Consider the following 11,612-nt stretch of genomic DNA (forward strand, 5'->3'; position numbering starts at 1 on the left):
GTCGGTTGTTGAACAGAAATATCAGCCTAATAAGTCTCTTTTGTGGGTTGTTCTCTTTGTAAAAGAAGGCCATTATCCATCCATCTGGGTCTTGGGAGGGGTAGACTTACACAGACCTAACGTTTGGCATGTTTTGCATGAAGTGGCCGCTTCAGATTCCAACTTGTGTTCTCACACACCTGTCAGCCCAAGATTTTACCATCTTCTGTGGGTAGTCCGTGTTTAGGAGGAAAATCCAAACGAGCTTGGCACATGGATGCTTTCAGATTCCAATTTGTATTCTCACACTTTGTCAGTCATCTCTCGTGGGTTGTGCCCCCATTCAAGTGGAAAATCCAGATAAACCTGATTGGATTGATGGTATTAGTGGTATCAGATAATTTGTCATGTTACGTCTCAAAATTATAAATGTCCTGCATTATGTGGAAACTAGGGGTGTAATGAAGCAAAACTATAGAGCTATGTATGGTTTGAAGGAAAAAGTAGAGAAAGGAAAAGGAAAGTTGGGGAAACTATTACAAATCTTTTATAGATTTTCTTACTTTTCCTTTATTTTTCCTATTTTTTCCTTCAAACCACCAAACATAACCTAAATGTCCAGCATTCTATGGAAACTAGGGGTGGAATGAAGCCAAGTCGAGTTGAGGCTAGGTTACTTGAGCAGTTGAGCTTGACTCAACTCAAAAACTTAAAAGCTCAAAACTCCATTCATTCTCGATGAGTTTCAAGTTTTCCACTGGAACTCGACTCTAGTTTATACTTGTGAGATATTCAAGCTCGGCTTGACTTGAGTTGATTGTAAATAAATTGATATTAAAGTTATTATAAATAAAATATATTATGAAATTCGATATAAATTTATTTATTATATAATAAATAAAAACATATTAAAGAATTAATATTTTATTATAAGTTCAATTAAGCTTAGAAGCAACTTAAGTTGGGTATTGCTGTCTTGCTGAGCTTGAACTCGATTTGAACTTTGATTATCTGAGTTGAGTTTGAGTATTTAGTAAATCAAGCTCAAATAGCTCGCTAGTAGCTTGGCTCGCATATAGTGGAAAGTGTAAACAAATAAATGTTACTCATTGGTTTATTATTTATTTATTTGTCATAAACGTGTTAGCTATTTTTTGAACACAATGCTTACGTGGAAGCAAATGAATCACTTCCCCTAAAATTAATTTTAAGTACGTGTACATACAAAAGGATCGGATAAGGGACCAATCGGCTTCAAGTCATTTTCCATTTCTGATTCTTGTCCCTATAGAGCCATAACCCTGGCCATTGTCCATAACTCTTCGACCATTTCATGGTCCGTTGTCTGCTTTTTTATTCTTTCGAACACTAACAACAATAATTTTTGTTGTTATTTATGGTAAACAATTACTACGATTTTGAACGAAAAAGACTTGTCCCCCTCCTAAACCTTGGTGGCTTTTAAAATCTTCAGAATTTTAAACCCACAACCACTCAAACCATCAGTGGATGTGAAAAAACCCGAAGATTTCCGTTCCAAAAGAATCAATTGATATATAAAAGAGTGGTCTGATATTCAGATTGGGATTTGGGCATCATTTTGTCGCTTTTCATTTGTAAATTGTAGAAGGGTTTTATTTTTTTATTTTTTTTAAGACTTGTTTTCCATTCCATATAACCAGAGGACATTGAAGGAAATGGTCACTCCGTACTATCCATTAAATTAAACATATGCTCAATGCCTATTCTGGATGGTTCTATGCTCTATACTCTCCCTTGTTTTGAATTTTTTTCCTGGAAGCTTCTACCTTCAAGCTTTTTGGTGAAATTGTTTTGTGATGTGGACATGTAGAGTCAAGAGTCATAATATTTTGATTAGGGTAGGAGTAATTATTAATTTTTTTCTTGGAATTTTGGGTGCCTGTTAGGCTCATTACTTTTTAAGTTGTAAGGGTTAAAGCTCATCCATTTCCAAGGATTTTAATGTTATTGGGCTGATTTTTCATTTGCTATCTAAGAAGGTCCTGATCAGGTTAATCTAGCATGTAAGCAATTTATGACCATTTAACTGAAAGAGTACTGGTTAAATGATAGGATTCGGGTTTTTAAAATTCCATTTCAGCCTGCATTATCTTGTGCTAGTTACTAGTAACCAAGATGGGTAAGTAGGTCTTTTTCACAAATTTATTTTTCCATGTTTTGTCTTTATCTACCTATAGAAAAATGGAAAGTCATTATCTTGATCAGAATTTGCCTTTATCTACATCTGTCATGAAATTTTCGATTTTCTTTTGTGGAAATACATTTTTTTTCTAAATTGTGAGACTTTTAACTGCTTGTAAATTAGGGTGTAAAATAAAGTTTATGATATAATACTGAAAACATTTGCAACCAAATAGATATTTCTTGCTGTAAGCTGTAATGCCTGATATTTTCATTGTTCAAAATCCTTTTCTATATAATTCCAATTCCATATTAATGCAGTTAAAGCTATATGGCTTTCCCAATCATGTAGCTAATGACTAGGGTTCAATGGTCCAGCTTTGGGTTGGACCCCATCCAAACCAAAATCAATTTGGATGGACCAATAAAATATATTTAAATGGACCAGCTAGACTTAATGGTCCAAAGTATTCATTGAGTTGGATTGGACCTGGTCCATCTAGATTTATATTAGATGGGTTGGATTCAATCAATATCCGGTCCATTGATAGAAGATAAGAATAAAGGTGTCAATGGACCAGGTTTGGATTAACACCAATCTAAATTAAAACCAATTTAAACAGATTGAACGGTCCAAAATGATCCAGAGTATTCATTGGATTGGATTGAACCTAGTCTATCTGTAATTGGACCAAATCTGGTCCAATAGACACCCCTACTAATGACTAGTCTTGTTTTTTTTAAGCCACTGATTAGTCTTTTCACACGATAAACATACGGGTGAAAATCATGGAGTCAAGGACTACAGTCCCATTTGTCACGTGCTAGTACATATGGTTTTATTTTTCAAAAAAAAAAAAAAAAACTGCTACATCAGAAAAATAATAAGAATCTGATAATGTAGCAGTTGTTTTTCTTTTAAAAATAAAAACATACATATTAGATATTAGAGAGTATTCACGCTATGTTTGGTTTGAAGGAAAGAGTAGGGAAAGGAAGGGAAATGCAAGAAAACCTATACAAGATTTGTTAAGGTTTTCCTTCCTTTCCCTACTTTTTCTTTCAAACCAAAAATAGCCTTAGCGATCAGTTTAATAGTTCTATTCCTTTGCCATTCCATTTCATTCCTGTGTGCATATGTAAAATTTGGGCTGATTTTAAATTTTTAACATTTATGGCATTAATTGTATCACTTGTATTTATTAAGGGTGTTAATCGATCAGGTTGGAGTGTGGATTGGCTGGAGACAAAATTATCAGGTGCATGGGTTGAAGAACCAACCCATCTCATCAATAGAGTTGGGACAATAGCGGGGCACATGGTAGGGCAAGATAAAGGGTGAAAATTATAACTAAAAATATAATAAATAAAAATAATATGGTTAAAAATAAAAGGGTAAGTTGCTAAACTCCCCGTGTTGTTAAATCCTCCTCTGAAGTTTGGTAATTGTAATCACCTCCTCTGAACTTTTTGACATAATTGCAAGTAAACCTCTCTTGTTAAAATCCTCTAAAAAGTGACATGAAAATGTTCAAAATACATACGCATTTATTTTAACCAAAATGTTTATTTTCCAAAATTTCTCTTCATATGAATGGCTAGACAAAATATTTCCAATCTCATTTCTGAAATTGATTTATTTTCTGATTTTTCCCTCCATATTAATCGCTCAAATGTATAAACTGCAACTTTAAAATATCTATTTTTTGTTGTTTATAAAGTTTGTATTGTTTCTTTTTTTTTGTAGAAATCAGCCTTAATAGTAATTGCATGACATTTTGGACATTTCCATGCCTCTTGTTAGATGATTCTAAAAGAAGGGGTCTACTTGCAATTGTGTTAGAAAGTTCAAGAGAGGTTTCAACAATGGCCAGAGGCTTTAGGGGAGAGGTTTCAGCAATTTACCCAAATGAAAAAAAAAAAAAGCACTTGATATCTATGGTGGTTTTAAATAACACTGAAATTTTACAAATTGTAATTTTTTTACAAAAAATTGTTTTTAAACAAAGACGACCACATCTCATATATGCATGATATTTTGGATGGATTTATTTCTTCCAAATTTTCAGAACATTATTAAGTTAATAAAGGGCAGCCCAGTGCATGAGGCTCCCATCAATTCTGGGACAAACCATAACCTGAGCCTGACCCACATCAGTGATGGTTGACATTTCACGGGTGGAAACCATCCAAGCAGGACAGGGTGGGTTACCCACCCAATTAACCCGTTCTATTGACATCCCTACTAATTAAGTGCCTGTTCGGGAGGGTTGTTCAGCAGCTTTTGGCTTTCTGAGGTAGGCTCCACACTGACAACCAATAAGTTATGTTTAGCATGGTTTTCAAAATTTGACCAGGCCAGACGGTCAGACCGAAAAAATTGGGAATCGATCAGGTGATCGGTTCTGTTTTTCTCGTAAATCGGATTTTTGTAAAAAAAAACATTGATTTAGTCAACAAATTATTGATCCGGGCAGTTGAATCGTTCGAACTGTTCAACGGTTTTGATCAATTTTTATTTTTTTGTCAAAACGGGCCAACCGTTCGACTCACGAACTGGACCCCTGACCGATTCAATCTCCCGGTCGGTTTTAAAAAACCTTGATGTTTAGTAAATAAGCCCAGACAGCCCAAATCGACTGTCAGTAGTCAGTCATTTTTTTTGAAGGCAAATAGTCAGTCATTTTTAGGACTGTCCACTTGAACCTCCTTAAATAATTTATCCGGAACTCTAGAAAGCAGTTGAACCAGCTTTTAACTGAATCTTCAGTTCTGCCCTCCCAAATGGGTCCTAATTGGCTAATTGTCTATCTTATTAGCAGCTGTGCCGCTGTGCGCAAGCCACTTAATATAACCTGCAACAACAATGTCCAGTTTGTGGGTTTTGGTCATGAGCATAAACTACAATGTTACATGCGTAACATGTCATGAACAATGTAATTTGCCGTGTTGCATTCAATCTTATAAATGGATGAAGTGTTCATGTCAGACACGCTTTGTTTATTGACACTCCATGGATTCTTGAGTAATACTTTTGGGCCACATCTTTTTCCTTTATTGCTTGTTTATGTACACATTGAAGGGGATTTCAATGATACTGGAAAAGTATTTTAAATCTGGGATTAACCATTGACATAGCGTTACTCAAGAATCCATGGAGCGTCAATAATCCCGATTCGAAAGAAATGATTTCTGGTTTAATTTAGTACACAGACACTTCATGGATTCTTGAGTAACCAGAGCTAATTTGCTCTCCCTTGATTACTCTTCTGCAATGAGTGGATAAATTTAAGTGTGCTGTTTGCTATATGTCATCTTTCAGTTGGGGTGATTATTCAATTATTTCTTATGTTAAAGTAGTATGACCTAAAAAAGGAGAAATACATATGCTCCAAAATTCCAACCAAAAGGTGGGGTTATCTTACTAACATAATATTAATTAGTATTTATTTTGAAGCTCAAGATGTTGGTTACCTTCATGCATAGAAAACCATCTAAAGTTTCGACCAAAAAAATCATATATGTAAGAAGAAGTGATATATTGAAAGTAGAAGGGGCTAGAGGAATTAGGGACAGACCAAATGGATGGGTTAAGCAGTAAGAAATGAGTATTGATCTGCTTTTCACAGAGGGCTCTCCGCACCAACCTCACAACATGTAAATCGTGGGGAGCATTCTGTGAGGAGTAAAGCCCGATTCGGAAGAAATGATTTTTGGTTTTAGTTGACATGGTAGTTATTTTTGCTTTAGAAAGCAAAACCACACACATTGTAAAATACCCTTTTGAGTATTTATAATTTAACAATGGATATGGTCTTGAACAGAATGGAATGATGAAACAGGATTCATGTAACCAACCCTGATAGGTTAAATAGAGACAAGATCTGCTTAAAAAAAAAGTGTATGAATACATTGAGAGCACAGCATTCAGCAGCACCTTGGAAACATACAAATATGGGAGATGTTCTTGATGAGCAGAGCATCTGAGTATTACACTCTCAGCATGTTCACATGCTTTTCACTTTCGACAAATTCGGGCTTATGGAGATAAAGGCTTAGATGATGATGATGGTGATGGTGATGGTGACTATTTTCAAGTTTACAAATTCTTATATCAACAAGCTTAATGTATTATACAAGTATTTCTAGAGCACCATTTAGTGCGGATTAAAGTTGTTGGGTAGGTATCTTATTCGAGCCTGGTGTCTCAGCAGTTAGGAATATGGCGTCAGAAGTGGGATCACTGTTTTAACCCTATCTATCTGCTAAGATGGATCTTCGTCTCTATCATTTTGGAATTTGCGAGACCCATCTGGAGAGTCTCGTGGGGGCCGTGATGAGCCCAACTCAACTCAAGACTGTTTTCGGGAAAAGGCTCCACTCCAGACTCCAGAGTCCAGAGGGGTCGCATGTTTAGTTCCCATGTGGGGTCCATGAGCACTGTGAGAACTGAGATGTAGTTAGGAAGTGAAAAGCTTGCCAGAAAAATCAAAGAGGGTCTTTCTTTTGCTACATGGTGGGGATTATACGGTCGACTGGTTTTAGGGCAGCCTCCTACCTAAACCGTCAGTTGTAAAATTCCTGGGTGGATAATCTTTCTTTGCTACTGACTTATCTACCCAACCCATCCCCATCATCTGATTTTAGGGGGAAAAAACAAAAAGAAAAGTTATACAGGGAATAATCAAAGAGGCTTTAATATGACGGATCAACAAGTGCACTTGACACGTGAACCCATTTAATCCAACAAATAATGCTCAACTTTTTTTTTTTCTCTCTCCCCGCTTTCCAATCAAAACCAATCTTTTTATTTTCTTAGTAGAAATAAAGGCAGGCTGAATCACAAAGCAGGTTAAGGTTATTGGAGCAAAAGGAGGGTTGACGTACAACATATATACATACATATACATATATATATATATATATATATATATATATATATATATATATATATATAATGTTTTTCATTGGTGAATATGATCACATTATAAGGGATGTTTGGAATCGTGACCGTTTTTTGAAAAAAACAGTGCCACGCTGGATCCACATAGGTGTTTCAACAAATGCCCATATATCTCATTGTTTGGTTCAACTGATTATTAAAAAATCGGGACCCCACTGATGCATGAAGCACCAAATTTGGCATTTCATACATTGGTGAACTGTTTCCCCCGGTTGACTGATGTGTATCCTGTGGTGCCTGTCAACACATACATAAAAAACAGTGATGAAAATCACCTTACCAAACACTATGACAGTCTTCTACCAAGTGGCTAAAAACCAATTCGTTCAACAATGACTCAATAGTTGAGATGGTCATTCAGCACCCCTCCAAATTAGGGGCCATGTGATCAATCTCATGAAACCATAAGGTCTCAATGGTATGGTTAGTGGGGCTCATGTACACTCTATTGTGTCCCTAACCCCTACCCCTGTACCACTAAAAACCCTGCTCCAAGAATCTGTTTCCAAACAAAAAGAAGCAGCACTAATGTTCATCCTTAAATAAACAAATGGCAAGAACTAATAATGAAATTGATATTTAGTCCTCATAGAGCAACCTCACAATCACATTCCACTGTGTATTGAGAACATCTTATATGAATGATAACATACAAGCAATGTGCGGTTGAAACATACTATGCGGTCAGTGTGAGGAGCAGATTCGAACTCCTAATAATGCAGAGAGCTGGCTGACTTGGCAAATTTGGACCTAATAATGAACTAGCCCATTCCGGGATGCTACATCATCTCAACCTTGTCCGTCTAGAAGAGTGTGGATAAACCAAAATCATGTCTGTCTAGTATATTAATTTACAGCTTACAAGGCTGGAAAGTGAAAATTGGAAAAAAGAAAAAGGAATGCTGCAACGGACAATGGTGGTGCCCTTGTCCATCAATCTATATTCCATTGAATCATCCATATATACATCTCTCTCTGCCTCGTCAGAGTTAAAAGATTCAGAGGATTACATGTCCCATGTACCAAGTAGACTATGACCCTTCATTCCATGCGTCCTGCATTGGACATTCCCTTTTTCAAAAATCAACATGAGCAAGATGTTGCTCTTGTGGGGTCATCTCTTAGAGTAACTGAATTGGTTTGGTTCTTTTAAGACTGTGTTTGGTTTGAAGAAAAAGTAAGGATAAAAAAAGGGAAAAGGTAAGAAAAATTATACAAAATTATGTAAAAGAAAAATTATTTCACAATATGTTTTAGCCATACATCATAAACATCTTCTATATTTATATGTTTTCTTCCAAAAAAAAATATTTCTAATGCACGACTGCAAATATTGTGACTTTGTGAGGTGGGTACGAGGAGAAAATCCAGATTCAAAACAATCAAACGCAAACCTTTTAATTTGGGCCCACAATTCACATGTGAAGGGAATAGGGAGGCCTGGTAATTGCCCATAAAATCCAACTTTTTTAGGTAAAGCTCATATAATCCTACTTTTGGAGTATCTGAATCTGTATTTCATCCTCAATAGTGAATGTGTATCTATTTTCCTTCTAAATCTTATTATAAAAATATATATATATATATATATATATATATATATATATATATATATATATATATAATTAGCAGTTCATTCAATACCCAGATACCCAGCCATCTCATCTCTGTGTCAGAGAATCTCAGTCACAATGGAAGGCTCACAACCTCTGTCCATTGATGGCTTCTCCTACAGCTGGTTAATAAACCTAAAACCCTCGTACGAAAGCCTCGGCGATTCTTTCAGGGCCTATCTCGATGCTTCCGACGAGGCCTCCTCCTTCATAGAGATGGACCCCAAGTTGACACCTTCTAAGAGATTCCTAGGAGACGCCCAGGATTTCAATTTCGGCTTTCCCGTTTCTCAATCTCCCCACGGTGATCTGGTTGACGCCGACGAGCTCTTCTCCAACGGCCTTCTCTTGCCTCTCTTCCGCAACTCATTCAAGACGGAGGCTTTTGCTGCCTCCGTCGATTCTGCTCCGACGCCGCTCATCTCCTCCTCGGAGCCGTCGAAGCTCCTGATTTCGAGCAATCGGAGTCGCTCTCCTCTTTTCAGAAGGTGGCGACGATCATCGAGAACCATTTTCCAGAAATACATGGGTTTCCTCAGACCCTTGTATAGGAAGCTACGGGTCTTGAGATTAGACGCCAGAAGACCGGAAACTAACGACGCGAGAGTACGACCTTTTGTCAGAAGCTGGGATGAATCGTCGCAACTAACAACGTCTCCGCGAGCAAGTACTGCTTATTCCACCGGTGATTGGTGTGCCATTGAGAGTTCGATTCACGAAGCAGTTCTCCACTGCAAAAAGTCAATCGGTACGTCCAAAGTTATTTTTTTTCCTTTTTTTTGGGTTAATAATTATTAATTTCTTCTAATTACTGTTTCGTTATTTGCAGAAAAATGAGAGATCAATTTGGACAGACGAAGAGGAGAAAGAAAAATAAAAGAGAAGGAGAGACACAAGGAGAAGAGGGTTTGTGAATGCAAGATGATTTAACTCCCTTTACATTCGCGCTCCTTGTTTTTGTCTCTTTTTTTTACCTTTTCCCTTTCCTGTTTGGATGATCGATCATGTAAACCTTCCACCTTCGCCCTTTAAGCTTTAAGAAACTTGGTGGCAGATCAGCCATGAAAATTCTTATATTCAAAGATATTTTTAGAAAAAATACAAATTAATAAAAAATAATTTGTTCTGTATTCTGGGTCTGGTTTAGGGGAAGGGCAACTTCCAATGTGCATCTCTGTTATTATGATTATCATTGCAAATAATGGTTGAGAAATAAGAAAGAAAGAGGTCGACCCTTGAAGATGGGAGATCAACTACGGATTATGGTTGTTGTGGAGGATTAGAATAAGTTATTGGTGCGGCGGTTGGAACTTGGTTGGGCTTATCATATATTCCTGAGAAAGGACAAAGACATACCCGTTAATGGTAATAGGAATTATTAATTTGTCTTAGGAGTTTTTTTTTTTTGTCTTTCTGGCTACTGTTTTTATGATAAATCCTTGCTAATATCACTCTTTTAATGTTGGTAAACAGGGAAGATTTAATGATCACCTATGACTGTGACCATATCAACTCAACATTAAGTAGATTAATTAAGATATGAAATTGCAATAAATTTGCGCAACATTTCATTAGGGTTTTAGGGATTGGTCTGTTTGACATTATTAGGGTTTTAAGAACCAGCTGAAACTGAAAGCCTAGGTAATGGTACCCTATACAATCTGGTACGGCTTCTAGGAAGAATGTCTGTCAAATGGTTTGACACCCAACTGGAAGATATGAAGATTTGGGGTACTCGGAGTGATGGATGGCTTCAGCCAGAGCAGAGGCAGAGCAGGTGCCAATGCAATAATTGTATGAATTCAAACATCAAAGATTCAACCTATTGGGGTTCAACTTCTGGCCTTCATTATTGCTGCAGTACTGTGCTAGGTGTCAAGAAAGTTCCCTCATGTGTTTCGTGTCAGCAACACTGAAATAGCACCAATCCCCTTCTAAGCTTTCTCAACGGTCTTGACTCTTCAAGAGCAAACAGCTGTATTGCGCCAAAACCCAAAAGAGCAAGATAATATGAAGTATAAACAACCAAATATTCAATCAATTCAATCCTACCAAATAGTACGGCATTTGAGTTTGTGGTCATTTTTCTTGAAACATTGTCCATTCGCCAGGTGCCTCGAAAGTGGAAACCTACCTCCGTCTCTGTTTCTGCAGCCCCAAGTGGTTTTCATTTTTTCCCTCAACAAAGAAGTGAAGAAGGGATATAGAGAGCTAAGTTAACATTAAAAGTTAATTAACACATGAGATGGGAAATGAGAGAGGGTGGTTTTGGAGCTTAAATGAAGAAGAAAAGCATGCATATTCACATGATATGTTTAATACAAATGTCCATCATGATTCAGCAGATTTGGAGCTGGCTAGGTTAGTGTTGTTGGTGATCGTACAAAATAAAATACTCGAAGTGGGTACTTGGCATTGATGCCATTTTTTTGAGAAAACGGCACCATTTAAGCATCATATCAGAGAAAGTGATGTTTCAAATAATACTCTCTTATTTGGTATCATTTTTTCAGGAAAAAAAATGTTTTAGACCATATCTTGGAAAACAGGAAAGTGTAGCATGGAGCAACATTAAATTCAATATTTTTTGAGAAAATAGTATGCTGTTACCAGCTGTGTAATGATGGATGTCAATGTGATATCATTTTAGACGTTGAATAATGTAGATCAATGTTAAAAGTATTGTTTTTAGCATTAATACCAAATAAAGCCAGTGCTATTTTCTCAAAAAACACCTATATAACAATACTGATTCCAAACAAAAAATTAACACTATTTTTCAAAAAAAAAAAAAAAACTATATTCCCAATACCGATGCCAAACACCTATAAATTCAGGTTGTTATTTTACCTTGTGGAATTAGTCACGATGCACACCCTTCAAGTAAGGCTTTT

At 36.5% G+C, this 11,612-nt stretch overlaps 1 protein-coding gene across 1 annotated transcript; it reads left to right on the top strand.

Moving 5' to 3' along the window:
• Window positions 1–8,730: 8,730 nt before the first annotated feature.
• On the top strand, window positions 8,731–9,848 carry MAKR6 (membrane-associated kinase regulator). Its single transcript, XM_088966470.1, has 2 exons — window positions 8,731–9,466; window positions 9,548–9,848. Exons 1-2 carry the CDS (start codon window positions 8,797–8,799, stop codon window positions 9,553–9,555), a joined length of 678 nt encoding a protein of 225 aa, XP_088822596.1. The 5' UTR covers window positions 8,731–8,796; the 3' UTR covers window positions 9,556–9,848.
• The last annotated feature ends 1,764 nt before the right edge of the window (window positions 9,849–11,612 follow it).

The sequence above is a fragment of the Nelumbo lutea genome, chromosome 1 (genome assembly GCF_056320005.1).
Source record: "Nelumbo lutea isolate HS-2025 chromosome 1, American lotus-T2T, whole genome shotgun sequence".
Classification (NCBI taxonomy): domain Eukaryota; kingdom Viridiplantae; phylum Streptophyta; class Magnoliopsida; order Proteales; family Nelumbonaceae; genus Nelumbo; species Nelumbo lutea.